General features: G+C 34.2%; 1 protein-coding gene across 1 annotated transcript in view; it reads right to left on the bottom strand.

Annotated features, from left to right (window-relative positions):
- Positions 1-19,039, bottom strand: part of LOC129221894 (structural maintenance of chromosomes protein 5-like) — a gene marked incomplete at its 3' end in the record, with an annotated part of 198,620 nt that overhangs the window by 170,532 nt on the left and 9,049 nt on the right. The window contains 4 exon segments of the mRNA XM_054856266.1: positions 668-880; positions 5,258-5,383; positions 9,608-9,710; positions 10,120-10,314. Of these exon segments, the coding sequence (XP_054712241.1) occupies positions 668-880; positions 5,258-5,383; positions 9,608-9,710; positions 10,120-10,314 (637 nt within the window).

The following is a 19,039-nucleotide window of genomic DNA, read 5'->3' as shown; positions in this document are numbered from 1 at the left end:
TGCTGTTCAACAACAAAATTAAATGCAACACTAAATAATTCCTTATATATGATTCTCTTATTATGAATTTATAAAATTTGACAACCATAAAACATATAAACCTGTTAACCAAAGGATTGCATAAAAATCTGTATTTTGTAACTGTTATAGAAATGCCTTCACTGAATCAAAAAGCACAAGTTATTAATTCCTTACATGGTCTAAAATATTCCCTTAATGAGAACTTTAGGACTATTGCTAACAAATTTAAAATTATCCATTGAACCAGCATATGTATGGAAACAACTCTGGATAGGAAAATCTTAAAATTGTGCGCAAATGAAATAATAATTTTACTTCAGGCACTTGTTTCGAAATTTTGCAATTGGTACAAGTAAACTTTCTCCTCTAAGTATCATTGCTAAATTTTAATTTATAAAATTATACAATTAAAAGTACCCTTTTAATTTTAACAGCCAAAAGGCAACGTTACGTTTTTTTTTTTTTTTTTCAATTATTATTACTATTATTTTGGTCATTTTTTATGTAGCAGTATCAAAAATAGGACCCTAATTAGTTTACTGCCAAAAAAGCACATTGCAGAATTACGTGAATTTTTAAAGCACAAAACATAGATAATTTATTTATTTAGAGAAAAATATTTGGTCAAATGGAAACGTTTACTCACCAAAATTTTTTTTTGATCATTAAGCAACCTTAATTGTCCTTTCAACTGCTCTCTTTCATTCTGTTTTTCAACTTCAGGTTTTAGTCTTTCATTCTTTTGTTGATGCTCCTCTTTTTCATTTTTAATTTGTTTAATTCTGTCTTCAGTATCACAGAAATTTCTCCTCAGCTCCTTTAATTGTTCAAATAATTCTACTAATTGCGGTTCACCAATCTGAAATGAAATTGAATATGAAACACAGAAAAGATCTATTTCAATATGATTATGATTAACTTAAAGAGCAGAGCTAAAAAATGATTTTTTTTTCACTTAAATTAAAGCTTTTGCAATCAAAAATTGCAGATTACTTTTTTTCATTTTTTTTTAATGTTCTATTTTTTCTCTTCTTAAATTACTATAACCTTGTTTCTAAAAATATCAAGTTTTGCATAAATTTCAGACATATCAGATATTTTATCTGTATTAAAATGTTATGCAAAAAGAACAAGTGAATTGAAACACTTTAAATGCTATACCATTGTACACAAAGCAGTCCGCAAAACATAAATCATTATTTAACAAAAATTATACACAAATTATTATTTAATTAACAGATGGTATTGTCCCTGATAAGATGAAAGTGCACACTATTCAAGGTAATCGACTCAATTGGTGCTACAGGGTAACTACCAGACGAAATACAGCATCTTAACAATTCCCTCCTTACAGTCCCCACTTGGTACCATTCGACTATTTCTTATATCCAAAAGGGAAATCCTCCTTCAAAGGACACCGCCATGGGACTCTGAGAGCAGTTACAGGCACCCAAAGGATAAATAGCTTGCAATTTAAAAAAAAAAGAAAGATTAAAAAGTTTTTTAGAGATGAATTAACAGTAGTAACACCCGTTCACTTACAGAGCTGCCGTCATTTATTTATTTATTTTTTTTATTTCATCCCCCCCTCCCCACTCCCTTCCAAAAAAACTGAAGTAGAACAATACAAGTTCAGCCAATTTTTTTAACTTATTATGCAATGCTTTCACTGTTGTGGAGCATAAGTTACTTTTTAATGATGCTAAGAATTTTGAAAATGAAGTAGCACTTCAGTGTACATCAAGGTCATAGTCAGAAAGGGGGGAGACAAGGAGTCAGACCCCCCCCCCCCCTGAAATTTTTAAAGTCTTACATGCTATAAAATAGCTGTCAAAAATTTTGTTTTTCGCACTTCAACTCGGTAAAATTTAAGATGCTCCCCCCCCCCCTAAATATCACCAAAGATCGTCTAAGGGGGTCTTTTTAGGGCTTCAACTTCCAAAAAAATTTTGTTGAAGCACCCCCAAAAATTACAAAAAGGCTCCTAAATCTCTCCTCCCACTAACATTACCGAAGATGTTATAAAACCTGCGCTTTAAAGCCAACTTCAAAATTTTTGGAGGAATGTCTCTCTGCTTCCCCCCCCCCCCCCCCGGTCTCACCAAAATCATTAAAGATCATCTTCAATTTAGTTCTCATGGATTAAATTTCAAACATTTTCGAGGGCAGATCTTCCGAAAACTCCTCCCCCTAACATCATTGAAAGTTAAGCAAAATAACGTTTTTGGAGTTTCAATTGGGAAAGATTGCCGGTCTCCTTAACCTTACCAGAGATAATCTTACAATCATATTCTGAAGATTTTAGATTCCAAAAAATTCCCGGGGAATAACACCAAATCCCTCTTTCCACTAACATTATCAAGGATCGTTTAAAACTGCGTTTTTGCAACTATAATTTCGAAAAATTTCAGAGGGAGAACCCTCGAATCCCCCTTCCTGTAGCATAATAGGTGATAATCAACAATTGCATTTTAAATGATACAATTTCAAAAAAGGACCGGGGAGCACCCCTGAACCTCTCTTTACATTATCAAAAGTGTTTAAAATGCATTTTTAAAACTACAAATTAAGAAAATTTGTGGGGTTGAGCCCTGGAATCTCTCCTCCTCTTAACATCACCAAAAATCTATTAAAACTGCATTTTTCGAGCTACAATTTTAAAAAAAGTTGTTAGCAAGCTCTCTAACTGCCTTTTTATTAATATAATTAGAGATGTAATAATTGCGATTTTAAAATTACCCTCATACCTCCTTTCCCTCTAACATAACCAAAGATTAACAAAATGCATTTTCAAGACTACAAATCCTTTAACTTTCTGCAGGGGTAGAAGTGGTCGACTTGAAATATATAGGATATTTTCCACGAAAAATATAGGACAAATATAGGACATGTGTTATGAATGATTTTGATGTGAAAAAATAAACAATACATAGTTTTTTTTTTCTAATTATTTTTGCACCAATTATTATCAATGATTTCAATGAATCATACTGAATACAGTTTGAAAACCCAAATAAAATTTATACTTAGAATGAGTTTCCTGTTCCTGAAAGACTGACGTAATAAGAAAATAAGTTTACTTATATACAAAAAATATTTTAAAACAAATTTAAACAATCTGAAATCTATTTACTTTTAATACAACTATTTACAATCATTGATTATTTATATTTTGGATAAGCTTTTGCCTAACATTTCTCTGCATTTCATCTTTTGCTAAGTACATCAAATCCCCATTCCTCAAAAATTTTATATTAATCTCTCTTTTTTTTTAAATAATTACCTACATTTAAATATTTTAAATAGATTTTTTTTTCTTTGTATTAATAATGGCTGCATCTTCACCACATTTTGTTGTTAGTGAAGATTCATTAACAAAGTGCTTTATCAAAAGTTTGGAGAGCTTGTCATAAAATATGGATTACTGAAGCTTTCTCTTAAAACAATTTTTAAATTTTATCAAAAATACTCTACACTTACAAAAAAAAATTTAAACAGACGGGGGCTGGCAGACATTTCAAAAAAAAAAAGTTTTTTATACTTATGTATTTCATTTTTAAGCCGCCTTGAATTATCTTTTGTCAACTTGTGAGATCAAGTGCAAATCAAATAACATAAAGGTTTTTCAGTAGTCATTTTCTACAAATCTTTATAACAAACTATGGGAATATAGGGCAATTGGCAAAAATATAGGAAATACAGGACATTTTTGATGCTTTTTTTTGAAAATATAGGAAATATAGGATATATAGGACTACTTCTACCCCTGTTTCTGGGGCAGAAGTCCCTGTCTTTAAGACACATTTGATATAAAAAAGAGGCCTTCAATTTAATGCACCTCCTATTTATTTTTTGACTTCGGAATGACCCTGAGAGTCGGATTTTGCCCCAGCAGCAACTTCTGAAACTTACCACTGACCCAAAATAGGGTTTAAACCCTTTTGGCAAGACCAAAGACAGTCCAAAATTAGGTTTTTAGGCTCTTAAATTTTGGAAAAATTTCGAATCAGAGTCCAAAATCCCTGCTATCCACCTTAATATCACTAAAGGAAAATTAAAATTGCATTTTCAGAATTTTGATTTTGAAAATTTACGAGAGGACAGCAGCTGCTTACCCACCCCTTATGCTGTTGTACCAAACATAATCGAAAATCATATTTCTTGGACCTTGATCCCTGGGGAACCTCTTTCCCTTGTCTAACGTTACCAAAGAGAATATTAGAATATATTTTTAGAAGGGAAAGCTCCTAAATTTCCATCTCCTTCCAGTGAACTCACCCAAAGAAAATTTGTAATGGCGCTTTTAAAGTCTTATTGTCAAAAATTTGAGAGTCACTTGCACCTCTTCTCTTCTCCCTCCACGTCATCAATTGTAGACCATCAATTTTGAAAAAATTTCCGATTTAAAGCAACCACCTCCTCCTCTAACATGTCAACATGTAACCCAAAATTGCGTCTTTAAAACTTCAATAACAAAATTTTCAGGGGTCAGCCTCAAATGCATTTTAAGGCTTCAAAAACTTCCAGGAGAGTGTCCACAAACCAAACCCTTTTCCTTGTTTCATTACCAAATATAGCCTGAAATTGTGTCTAAAATGAGATACCAAACCCAGTGTCAGTTTGGCATGTATTTCAAAATATTAAAAATACTCCTAGGTCTGCTCCTTCCTTACAAACAATAATTTGGGGGCTCCTGACCTTCAAAGCTCATGAAAAGTAATTGGTGAAACATATTACTATTTCATGTTCCAACTTGAGGGCCAATTAAAGGTCCTCATGTCATTGGTACCTTTCGCAATTTTGACATTTACGACAACACACATCATTTTCTGTACCAACAAACCTTGTACATATTCAATTTTAATTAAATAATATTATAACAATAAATTTAAACTTCTGAGGAAACATTTGCTAACGTTTAAACATTTTGATTAGGCAACTTTAACTCTTGGTAATTTAGTAAAATTACTGTTCAAAAGAAAAAAAAATAAAACAACCAATAATTCCCCCTGCCTCCCCCCCCCCCCATAACCATATGTCTACCAATGAGCAATAATGCTTCGAAAATCATAGCAACAGGTAAATTTTTCGTCTTTTTGACGAAAATTTAAGAACTCCTCCCGAAACAAAATCCTGGATACAGCCTTGGTGTACATACACAAGTTGGTCTACCATACTAAATAAAATCTGATGAACAGACCATCAAATACAATAAGGACAACAACTTAATACTTACAGTATGCAACATATTTTCTAATCTTTGTTTTTTATCCATTTTAGAAAACTCAACAACTTTTTCTTGAGGAAGAAATTGGCAAAGATTACCGGTATCAATGTTCAGTTTTTTAATATAAGAAAGAACCTAAAATACACATAAGAATTCTATTAATACACACATGAATTAAATTAATTAAAGTGCTTTTAAATTGCAGAATAGGGTTATAATACAAGTACAATAAAATGGTTATCAGACATTAGATTGATACAATAGTAAATTTAAGGATTTATTAGTTTATCTCAATTAATGTATTTCAATCAAAGAAGGCTGGTCTTGACTTTTTATACTTGCCAATCTAGGAAAAACAAAACGTAAAATAATACACTAGTGCCACAATATGCTTCATTAAATATCTTACACTAATGCTATTTACACTTGTGTCATTAACACTAAAATGTTAAAATCGTATCAACTATGTTCATAATTATCAGACATTCCGGACCAGCCCAGATTCAAAGCAGTTACCATTTTCAAGTCCTTGATGGGACATGATTGTTAAGCAAAACCCCTTTACAGAATAAATATATGTGATAGTCCAAAATGCATGCTCTGCAATCTGGAAAAGGACATGGACTCAGCCCATCTTTCTGTCTGTCCTGCACTTGTCTCCTCGACTTTTCACTGCCGTTACAGGGAGGTAAACATGTTACTTTGTGACTTTCTTCTCTTTCCATCCGATTTTTAAAATGTTAGTAGCTTCACCTGTTTTTAATGTCAAGTCTGTAAATTCCTAAATAATCTTAACTGAGAGATTTTATTTTGTTTACTAAATTAGGTTTTTTAAATTTATAATGTTATTCATAATTATATTCCACTCATAGTGCAACTTAACTGCTCTGAAAATTCGTCTCAAGATTTTTCTTTGATGAAAGGTTATCAGTTTTACCTCATCTGATTTATTGATTGTCCAACACCGTTCCATATACAGTATAACATTGTTAAACTGCCCGCCACTCCGTCTTACTTCGCCAAGAAAGGTGGTGAAAAAGTATAGGAATGCAATACAAATTCTCTCCTTAAACCGCCACCCTGCTATCCGCCCCCAATTTCAAATGTAAACTGCATATTCGGCATGATAATATTGCTGATCAAACGGCCATTTTAAAGCCCACATCATGAAATTCAGGGTTGCCACGGAAGTTCAAGAATGAAATTCCCTGACATTTCCAGGTTTTCCAGGTGGTTTTGAGAAAAATTCCAGGTTATCGATCTCCACCTTCATTTTGCAACATTAATATATACATCTCAAATTTTGATAAAACTTACCTCATTTTCAAACTTTACAAACAATGGTTACCAAATTTAATTTACTCAAGCTGAAATAATCAAAAATATGTACTAAGGGTGGTTATTTTTTTTTTTTTTTTTTCTCTCAGCTCAAGTCTAAGACACCCCTTATCTTTTTTAAACTTACTAATAGTATTGTGTTGTAAAAGTTTTATTTAGTACTCAAATTTTAGGAGGTTGCTCAATGACCCCTTCATTTAACATTAGCCCTAGAATAGAAAAAGTCACAAATTTAGAAACATTTAATTTCCCCAGATGTTTTTTTTTTTTTTTTTAATGTAAGTAATGATTTTATTGCAATGAATATGCATATAACTCGTGTAGATTGTAGTATGTAACATTGTTTTTTCAGTTCAATGTATTTTTTTAACATCCTCCCCATACGTATGGAGATTGGGGGAGGGAGTCGAGCACCCTCTTTCAGTTGGAATAGGAAGTTAAAATTCTTCCAGTATTTTATTATCCACAAGTCTAAAAACATTGAGTGATGTTCTGTTTTCTAGGAGAAACCTTTTTCTTTAAGTGTATTTTTGAACTACCCTAATGTACTAACACAAGTGAAGCAAATCACTGTAATAAAGAATTAATGTAAATATAGCATATCTAATTTTCAATAGCGAGGAGCCACTGCCTTACATCAAGTGAAAGAACTGCGAAATTAACAATTGTGACATCTGTATCACAAAAATAAAGTTAATTGCTAAAATAATCTCAACTAGAAAATTATGAAACCTAAACTTTTTCAGTTATTGCCTTCCACCCCTCCAATCCATTGAATTCACAGCGCTTTTACACTTTGGCCTGTAAAAAAATCATGCATCTTTTAGCTTCATATATTTCCCCTGTTTGTTGCTCATAAAACAGGGGTGCTCCCCCTAGTTCAATGGCACCCCCCCCCCCCCCAATATTTCTGAACGCCTTAGCGTTTTTTTTTATTTTTAATCCTCTTTTTTTATTTATTTATTTTTTAACCTATTTATTTATTTTTAATTATTATTGTTGTTTTGAAAGAAAAGTGTGCTCGCTCCTCCGCAATAAAATACACACACACAGATGAAAATAATAAAATAAAATAATATGAGTAAATAATTTGAATAAAAATTAAGTAAAATAAATAATTAAAAAATCCCCCCCCCAAAAAAAAAAAAATTTTGATGGCGCACCTTGCGCCATAATCACTCCTGTGGGCACCCTGTCATAAAGTTAAAATTTGAGCAATGATCAGAAACTTCTCTGATGTGCAGATTTTTTTTTAATCGGATTACTTTTATTTTGAAAGAAAGAAGCATGTCCGCCGCCGACTGCTATGGCGCATGCGCCAATGGCAGAGAGTTGATAAAAAGAACTGCAGGGGGAAGAAGAAAGAGGGGAATGACAAAAGGACGAATGGGAATGGCGGCGCGAAAAAAAACAAGGTTGAAAGTTTTTTTTTTTGCGGGCCCGCGCTAAGAATGATCGGAAATATGCAATTTTTTATTTTCCCTGACATTTCCCTGATTTTCGGCCATTTTCATTTTTCCTGACAATTCCAGGTTTTCCCGGTGCGTGGCAACCCTGAAATTCTAACTTGAAGTTAAGCTGTTTAGGAGAGTTAGAAAGTGAATGTCCATAACGAGCTAAGGTGGGAAATCATGCATGTCACTAATCCCCTATACAAATGCTCCCACATTAGCCACCACGTAAAAGTGACCAGCTCTCTTATCTCTTTTTCTGTTTAATCCGCCTCCTGCCGTACTCAGTCGCCAAGGTGTACTGTTCCCAACATCTCCATGAATTTTAACTGAATCTTATCTACTCCCCACCTTTTTTAACCTTTTCAGTTTGACATTTCACTACTAAGCTATGAAAGCATTCATTCTTTGCCTACTTTTTCGTCCCGGTTGGCAGGGGGACAGTGCTAAGGCTCAACCTGTAATTGACACCGTATGCAGATTTCAAGTTTGTAACAACATTTTACAACATCGAGTTCTTTTGCTTTGTTCTGCTAAGAACGAAAACAATTTCAAGCAAGCATGAAAAAGTTCTATTTTGTGAGTTAAAGAATAAAAACAGATTCACAAGTCATCAATTTGTTGATGAACATTTTTCAACTTCTGGACATAAAAAAAAAAACAAGTAGCCAAAGAACTGTCGGTGACAGCCAAAGAACCATCGGTGAGACACTGCAGGAAGTCCAATGGCTGTTATATTTCAAAGTTCATTTGGAAAGGAAAATACATGCTTTTAAATGCATTTATGCATTTGAAAGCTACATGCATTTAAGCAGGTTTGAGGAAAATTTGTTTAACTGCCACCCTCGACTTTGGCCAACTTTCAGCCTATCACTGAAGTTGACGTTTTAACGAGGTTCGACTGTATCTGTATCCTCAGAGTCAGACTGACGTGAGTCCAAAAATTGCAATTTTATGTTTATCAGTGCATTGTATATAGAAGTCTATTCCACATTGAGCCATGTGAACGGAATTCTCAAAGAAAAAATCCTTTTCAATATTTTAATTGGGTCAAAAGAGCACGCATCTCATCCCTGGCATGTGCCAGAATAAAGTTTTTCGTCTCTCCTGTAAAATTATCATAATGTGACTTGTGTTCTTCAGGCTCTGAGGTACATAACTATTGATCTTATTAATGTCCTGTTCACGGCTTAAGTATTTAAAATTAAACTGCTTTCTTAGTCCATATTAAACATATATTGTATAAATTACATGTTTATATTATGGTTCAGATGAACTAAAAATTTTTATTTGAAAACAGCATAATTAAGAAGAAACCTTCAGAGCAGTCACCAAAGAGTTTGTGAGGAAAATATTACGCAGGTAAATAACTTAAGCACTTATAACGGTAAATTATGAACTTCATAGTTATACTTCGGAGGGAAAGAGAAACACACTAAATATGGTTACAAAAAAAAACCTTGAGTTTCAAACTTTTAATTTCAATACCGAATAACAATGTTTATTAACAATAAACATAAGAGTTAAAAAAAAAAAAAAACACACATGAAGAATTTCAAACAAAAAGTACCTCATTTTGATTTGAAGGTGCATTGTTTATGAACCAAGCGGAACTTCTAGTCTTGATACTTCTACTTATCAGAATGGTTTTCATTTTGCTACTACCATAAGCACTAAAAGATAAATTTAAATATACAGTGAGTAACAAAACACTTTTTAAATAATACTATAATTTTAAGTTGTAAATCTAATAACAACGGACAATGTTTGATGGCTTGCCGCAGTTTGCCAAACGGGCTACCCAATGGTTCTACTTCAAATGATAGTTTTACACTTAAAGTTATCCATAAAAATTAGAACATTAAACACATCAGGTGGGAAAAAAATATTGTTTTGGCTCTTCTGAAAAATGCCAATTTTCATTTAAGCATGGTGCCGACGATATCTAGGAGGGAGGGACGTTGCTGTTTGAATCAAAACTTTACATCTACAACCAAAAATTTAATGTAAGATTTGTTAACATTAATACTTAAAATGAGCATATAATTAAAATTATAATAGATTACTTATTAATCTACTTACAGTTCAATTTCAATACTAGCTTCAGGGTGACCATGCTTTATAAAATCACATAACTGGGTAGCTCTTCCAGTGTATTGAGGCTTTCCACCCAAGCCCAAGCAAATAGCACACATTATTGATGATTTCCCACTTCCATTCAGTCCAACTATGAGATTAAGGCCACTTTTGGGGAATATTTCTACTTCATCATAGGTCCTACATTTAGAAAAAAAAAAGTGAGTAAAAAGCATCATTTTGTTATAACTAGATCAAAATATAACATCAACGAGAAAATTTTCAGTATAAGCTATTCATCTTTACTTAGCAGCTTTTAATTAGAATGTTTTGTTATGTTCTCCAACAGACTTCAATCCATTCCAGGGATCGCGCTAAGGATTTAGAATTGTTCGCCAGTATTTTTGTCTGCAGAAATATTTAATCAGAGTGAAGTATAACTTAATTTTTGACAATATTTTGAGGATAAGGAGGGTACATCCAGGAATTTTTGTCCGTTTTTAGGAATTTTTTGAAAAAGAAAAATGCAAATTAAGTAGTTTTTCCACAAATCATATGTAATTTTTCAAAGGAAAAATGGCTAAAAATAACTTAAAGTAATATTTATCATTCTTAAAAATATTTGAGAGTAGAAATAAAAACTTTTAATAAAGTAAAGACTGCATTCCTATCTTACTCCGATGTCTCAGACATCGAACACAACACAACGAAACTAAGGCGTCATTCAACAAAGCATCCGCCAACAATTTCTACTCGGTAGCAACGCTGCGCTTCGATATCCGATCAGCGAGAGGCAAACGTCATCCTTCCACCGATCCGATGGACGGTAACGCTCCAATCCGATTCTAACGCGCGTGTGCGCACCTCATTCTGCTCGGAGTGGTCTGAGGATAAAACAACTTTCAGTGATATAATATTCAGTTATAATGATTTTTTTTTTAATTTGTTCCATTCACTACCACTGTTATTACTAACCCTGTAATTGTTTTGCTTTTCCCAGAGATTTTGTGATAGTCAGTGATTTAGTTAAGGCAAGAAATTCATAACTTTACCAATTTTCATTTCAGATTTTTTTTCACTGGAATATAGTACAAATACAGAAACAAACAAACAAAAAAAAGAGTTCTGTGTAAAAGTACAGAATAACTTGGAGAATAACAAAAAAAAAAGAAAGAAATATAATATTTAATGTGTTTATTTAAAGTTTTGAAGAATTTGACTTTCAGTTAAACTTTTATCACTTTTCTTTTACAAAATGGAAGAAGTGGTGCAAATGGGTGGTTCTTAAAAATACAGAAATATTCAGGGCATGAAAATTTTAAAAAATTAAATTTATATCATTGAAAAATTAAAACCCTTTGCACTATGTTTATTAATAAAAATACTCATCTGAAATCACTAATATTAAGTACACTGCATCAACATCTAATTTTATCATTTACATTTCAAAAATATTGAGTTACTATAATTTACTCGCGGCTTCGCTCAGGTTGATGTAGATTTTTTTAATTGATTCAGGTTCAATAGTCAACACAGGTAGAGGTCAAATAGTTACCAAAAATGGTTCGTCCCCAGTTTCGCAGATATTTCAAATTTCCTTACCCTTTCAATCAAATGGTATGATTAAAACTGAAAAACAGTGGGGGTGGGGAGGAATAAATGAAATGTCAGCAAATTGGGGAGACACCCAAAAAGTCACACAATATAAATCAGGAAAACGTATAGGAGGAGTAGTAAAGAAGTTAGTATGGGTAATTCTTAAAAATTCCAATTGGAGGGAGGTCAACAATTTTTAAATGAAGTCAAACATTTCCCTTATAATCCCAATCCCTGTCAAATAGTGTCCAGCTCTTTGCCGGCTATCTAGGAAGATTCTACAAAAATGGGCAAATTTGTGTTCCGCTTTTAATTTAAAAAAAATATCTTTTGAGAACATTTTTATGAGTCTAGTACTATTATTCTGATTGATTATCAACAATGTCAATAATTAATCATTATTCATTTTAAAAATAAAATATTACATTGAAATGTCATCCACATGCCCTGTCCCATAGGTGTAATTTTCACAATCTATGGTATCTAGATTTGAAAAAAAAAAGTGATTTTTTTTTTCAGAATTTTTTTAAATATTTGAATGTGCATGTGTGCAAGATGTAAATTACAAAAAGAGCAAAATAATAGTAAAATAATATCTTTTAATCTCAACTTGGTCCCAGTGATTATTAGTTAGGTATACGCCCAAAATGTCGCGGCCAAAATGTCGCGGGCCAAAATGTCGCGGCCAAAATGTCGCCGTCCCAAAATGTCGCCGGTCCAAAATGTCGCCGTCCCAAAATGTCGCCAGTCCAAAATGTCGCCAGTCCAAAATGTCGCCGGTCCAAAATGTCGCCGTCCCAAAATGTCGCCGGTCCAAAATGTCGCCGTCCCAAAATGTCGCCAGTCCAAAATGTCGCCAGTCCAAAATGTCGCCGGCCCAAAATGTCTCCAGTCCAAAATGTCGCCAGTCCAAAATGTCGCCGGCCCAAAATGTCGCCAGTCCAAAATGTCGCCAGTCCAAAATGTCGCCAGTCCACAATGTCGCCTGCCCAAAATGTCGCCAGTTCAAAATATCGCCGGTTCAAAATGTCGCCGGCCCAAAATGTCGCCAGTCCAAAATGTCGCCGGTCCGAAATGTCGCCGGCCCAAAATTCGCTAGTTCAATTGGTACGAAAAATTTAAATGTACGTCGATGCTTTTCAGCATAAAAGTTGCGAAAGAATATTAATTGCCTTTCAAAGTAAGTTCCTTCAAAAATTCCAAACGTTTTCTCCTGTCTTAATTCGTAAACATCAGATTAATTCCAGAAAATTAATAGTTTTCAGAAAACATACGTTTTTCTGTATACTATTACGAACGTAAACATACGAAACGCTGCTGCAACGGATTTCTCTTTCTCGTTTAATCTGATTAATAATAATACTCAAGATGTAACGCAAAGGATCAAGAAGTAACGCAAGGATTCAGACAAAAAATTGGTATGGAAGTAAAACTAAACTGTTCTAAAGGCGAATGAAAGAATAGTGAGGCGCGATGTGAATATGGCAAGAGAATAGGCGGTTTGTATTTTTTGGCGTAATGAAGTAAAAACAAATAACTCCTTCACTCTAGCATATTATTACCTTAGCGACAAGTCAGTCATTTAGGGGATCAGGCGGAATGGCCCCCGACTTTGAATTTTTTTTTATATATACAAGTGAAGTGCTTTTTATAGCAATCCTATGAAATTTGCATTGGTTATATGCCCGTTATCCTCCCTCTCCCCTTTCACTGGGAAAATTCGAAATCACGGGCCAGGGTGGAAATAAAGTAGAAGGGTATCCTAATGAAATTTAATTTTCTCATAGATTTTTTAACATGACCCTAAGAACTGTAAAAAAAAAAAAAAAAAACTGTACGTTTTCAGTGAGATATACGTTGGTTAAAGTAAGATCAAGACTGCTCGAGACCTTCCTCTGAGAGGACATTTGTATGTCCTTTGCGACCGGGATTTTGGGACAGCAAAACAAATGTTTAACAGAGATGACAGATTATTGCCGTGGAAACTCCCATGTCTTATGAGTAAAATTCTGAAATTACGTCGAAATGTTCACTGTCAAATCTTTTGAAATCAATGAAACCCGTAACTGCTAAAACAGGTTTCTTTCACTCAGATTTTTGAAAAACGACTCTACGCGATGACAAATATTTTCAATTCTCAACATTCATGAAATTTATATATTCGATAGAACATCAAGGGGGACAATTTCAGAACAGCTATTTTATTAGAGGTTTTCAAGAGGATACTTTCATGCTTGCGAAGTAGCGCTAGTCAGCTGAATCACATTTTCCAATTTTAAATAGAAAAGAAAAAATTTCATAATGTAGGGTGAAATAACAGATATCAATGGGATTATTCAGCTCAATTTTGACCTAGACTTATTTTTAAAATGAGTTTCAAAAAGTAATTGTTCCAGCTCAATATAGCTTGGTAATTCAGAAAGAAAAGAATACTGATAATAATAATAATAAACAAATAAGTTTTTCCCTCTCGGAAAAAATTGCTGTTTTAATTATTGAATTTTTACTACGCAAATTGTATAAGAATGCAAACTCAGTTTTTATTTAACACCCACGCTAGTTAAAGTGCTACAAAAATGAGAGGAATACACGGCTAATTTAGATTTTATTGATATCTTGCTCAACCTCTCATATTTAAATTCAGTATATTTTTCATTGTTTATTTAATTACACTGACTCACGTAAACGATTACGAAACTCAACTTAGAACGAAAATAAGGCTTGTTTTCGTTTAATTTCACTTGCATACTACATTTTTGTATGAATCCTCGCATTACTTCTTGAGATATAGCAGTCACATAAAACGATAAAAATTATTCGGTGATCCATCCTTTTGAGATGACTGAAGCCAAAAATAAATGAGCAACTCGCCCTTTAAGATATACCTGTAGACCAAATTTTGTCTTAACCCTTGTACAGTAGACCCTCGTTTTACGCGGGTGTTATGTTCCACGGAAATGCTGCGTAAATCGAAACCGCGTAAATTGAGACCTAATATCAAAAATAGGGAATGGGTTCAAAATAGGGATTAGGTTCCGTAGATAAAAAAAAATACTTCATTCTAGTGATGACTAATTGTGTAAAAAGTTTAATGTGTACTTATATCGATTTTTATGCATAATATGCATAAAGAAAACAAACTAATTTCGTGTTCTGTTTATGAAGAAGAGCTGGCTATGATAGTCTTTTGGTAGTCATTAAGAATTTTTCCTCTAATTCTTTGCTGAGCATTAACGCATCCATGACCACTTGCGTCATTTCCTTGATAAAATCTTCCTTTACTAACAAATCAGAAAAAAAAGATTATTTCTATTGTCTACGAATGGTTCAAAATTTTCAATGTGAGCGTTTTTGGTTGTGTGTCACCGGAGTCGGTATCCTCGTTGGTTTTGACCTCTTTTGTCACACCTAAAAGCTCTTCTTCCAGTGAGTTCTGAACTGTGTGAGTTTAATCACTTTACTTCTAATGGAAAAAGCTCTGGAACCAATCGCATAAAATGTCTCCAAGGACACCAGTTCGATTATTAGCACGTCAAAATGCAGTTAGTTACGAGTAATCTGCAATCTATAGGAGCTTGGGTTTTGAAAGAGAGGAAAATGTTACCTGTTTGCATTGCCGCATCAGCGTAAAACCGAAACTCATCTGTGTAAATGAAATAAAGGTGTCAAATCTTCAACCGCGTATAATCGAAACCGCGTAAAATAAACCTGCTGAAAACGAGGGTCTACTGTATTACTTTTTGAGATATATCAGTCACAGATAATAAAAAAGAAAGGAAAAAAAACATTCGATTGCTCCACCCTCTGGTGTTATTGGCCCCAAAATCTGTCCCCCTGCTGCTTCCTAACATTTTATTTGATTCCGTTCATCATTTTTTGAGCAATGACAGTCACGCATATCGATGAAAACGTTCAGTTACTCCACTCTCTTGAACGAATTGACGCAAAAAAACCACGCAGCCCTAAATCATATATGGGTACTTGCGGGTATCGTTCGAATTCTTACTACAGGTTTTGACGTAGAATGACCCCAAAAAATCGGTCACATACAAACGCACACTATTCTTGAAGAAAAGTTTAAAATAATTTATCGAACGTCTGAACTGAACGCCGTAGAACGTTTTACAGTTGGTAGATAGCGAGTCACAAGAAATAAGATAACGTAACGCTTGTATTCTATTTGTTTGCTGAAAAACAGCCGAGAGTTGCGAACCAAAACGGAATAATCTTTTTAGAATTCATCAAGAAACTCAGTTAGTCCAGTCCCATTTTTAACGGAGGCATTCATTAAAGGCAGTAATCATTTATTCTGCAAATTTGGTGTTAAACAGCATTTTTGTACATTTGCATTTTTCTTACCAACTGAATGAGCGAATTTCGGTTCTACGACATTTTGGACAGGCGACATTTTGGCCCGGCGACATTTTGGATCGGCGACATTTTGAACAGGCGACATTTTGGATCGGCGACATTTTGGCCCGCGACATTTTGGACCGGCGACATTTTTAAACGGCGACATTTCGGCCCGGCGACATTTTGGGCCGGCGACATTTTGGATCGGCGACATTTTGGATCGGCGACATTTTGGCCTGGCGACATTTTGGACAAGCGACATTTTGGACCGGCGACATTTTGGCCTGGCGACATTTTGGACTGGCGACATTTTGGACTGGCGACATTTCGGCCCGGCGACATTTTGGGCCGGCGACATTTTGCATCGGCGACATTTTGGCCTGGCGACATTTTGGACAAGCGACATTTTGGACCGGCGACATTTTGGCCTGGCGACATTTTGGACAAGCGACATTTCGGCCCGGCGACATTTTGGACCGGCGACATTTTGGCCGCGACATTTTGGTGGCGACATTTTGACCCCAAACCATTAGTTATCCACATGTCTGAAAAGTAATTGATTAAATATGGGATTAACTGTTGGGCTTTGTGTGCCAAAATATGAACTTTTTTTAAAAAAAATTCAATTTTTAAAAATTAATAACTTTAAAAATAACTGTGCTACATAGCTGAAATTTGGTATTTTTTCATAAATCTATAATACATAGCTGCACACCAAAAATTATGAAAATCTGAGGCATCAAATCTGAAAATCTCGAAAAATTGTGTTGATTTGACATGGAATGACCCTATATTAAAATATGTATTATTCCCCAACATTATTTTTTGAAGGCTTTGGTTAGCTGGAAAAAATTTAAAAAATAGTGTTACACACGGGACATTTTTCCAAGAATTGCCCTTTGATGAAAATTGATAGACATCGGTAAACGATATTTATCCGCGTTCTCATTCCTAATGTAATGTAATATAAAATTAACTTTATTCAAATTAGATTAACTTCTCAACTCTTTCGGCACGTGTAAAGTTTCAGTTTTAGGTTGGCATCCTTTGATGCCCAATCATATGCAAATGAGGCAAGTATAAATAGTGAACGATTCCAATCGTTCTCTCTCTCTTCTTTTGTGTTCGTCAGCCTCTTGTGAGTTAGGTCCGATAAGTGTTGGGGAGTTGCGAACTCCGCCTCCACTTATGGCCGGGTTTTATTCTTAAGAACTTATTTTTGTTAGTTATATTTATTTTAGTTACTATGGACCAATAAATTTTTGGTAAGATTTTAACAAGTTTCCAATGTTCATTTCTTCACATTAATATTTGATTCTGCACCTTCCACTGTGTGATATTATCTCTGCTTGTATAAGCATGTAACATTGTTGACTGACTTACGAAATTTAGCCCTTCGGCTTTTCGTTTAAACATCGTAAGTTATCATAAGGGTTATGGGCCCAGCCCTACCCAATTGTATCATAACAATTACGTGTTCAGTATCATGATGTATTAAGATGTTTTCGAATTGTCAGCAGAGTAGAGTATTAGACTTCATGTTTTTGTGATGAAATGGAATGTTGTAACTGACTTGTCTTTTTGCTGAATCGGTAGATGACAAGTGTTTGGAAATCTTTTCAAATTGTTTTCCCCGCATCGGCGTTGAATGAAAACTGTGAAAATAGAAGTTTTTCTTTTGCTTTTTGGAAATTTGTATCGAATCTTTAAGCCATGTGTAGTGTAAACTTTTCTCAGACGTTTCGTTTGCATTTTATGGGGGGATATAGTTGGTTTGGTGTTAGGCAGAATAGTGGCTGCTAAATTCAGCGGAAGACCTGGACTTGTTCCAGGGGGGAAGCTGTAACAGTTGCACTATTTAGGTTTTTTTTTCGGGGATATTTTGAGATTTTGTTGGTTGTTTTTTTTTTGAAATTAGGTTTTTTTAATTTTTTTTGGCGTTTTTCATATTCTTATCAATCATGGCATCCCAGAGTGTTCCTATCGAAAAATTAAGGTCTGACAACTATGTGAGTTGGTCATCTGATATTAAATTTGTCCTAATGGAACGAGGTTTATGGAAGATAGTTAATGGCATTGAAAAAGAACCTTTTTCTAATGATGAAAAAAAGGCTACTGAGCAAGAGATTCGTAATTTTCAAAATCGACAAGATGTGGCCCTATCCATAATTTATTTAAATTTGGAGAAAAATTTCAAAAAGATAATCGAAAATCAGGTCAACGCGGCTGATGCCTGGAAGGCTTTGAAAGATCACTTCTTTCTTGACAATCGTTGTCAGCACATGACATTGTTTTCAGAGTTATCCCAATGTCGTATAAAAGAGGAAGAGTCGATAAATCTTTTCGCTGCCCGTACTCGGCAAATTTTCGAAAGAATTAAGGCTATAGACGCGAATTTCTCTGAAAATTATTTGATTTTTCAAATTTTGCGTCATTTGCCCTCAGAATTTGACAATATTTGTCAAGTTATTCTTAGAACTACTGCACAGGAATTCACATTTAATAAAGTAGTCAGCGAACTTATTGCCAAGGAATCGCGAATTCGACTAAAAGATGAGGATGATAAAATTATCGGCAGGGCTAACTTTGTAAAGAAACCGGGTAATTTTGACAAGAAAGGAGTAAAAGGGAAACTAATTTGTTTTAACTGTAATAAACCCGGCCACAAGCGAAATGTGTGTCAATATAAGAGGCTTGACAAGGACCTCGAACAACGTAACAGAAAGTCAAGATCACCAATCCGGAACAAGAGGAAGGCGAACAAGAAAACTGCGAGGTGCAGTTCCCCATCAGTGGAAAAGGAAGCATGTGAGTACCAGAACTTTTTCATTTCCGAAGTACATCCAAATGAAGTATCAGAAGACCCTGATGAATTTATTTTCGACACTGGTTCCACCCATCATTTCGTCAACATTCGTAGTGCGTTTGAGGACTTTAAACCATTACGAAACAAAGAAATGGCTGTAGCCGTTAGAAA

Source organism: Uloborus diversus, chromosome 5 (assembly GCF_026930045.1).
Source record: "Uloborus diversus isolate 005 chromosome 5, Udiv.v.3.1, whole genome shotgun sequence".
Lineage (NCBI taxonomy): Eukaryota > Metazoa > Arthropoda > Arachnida > Araneae > Uloboridae > Uloborus > Uloborus diversus.
Note: the sequence above shows the minus strand (reverse complement) of the source record. Positions and strands in the feature narration are given on the sequence as shown.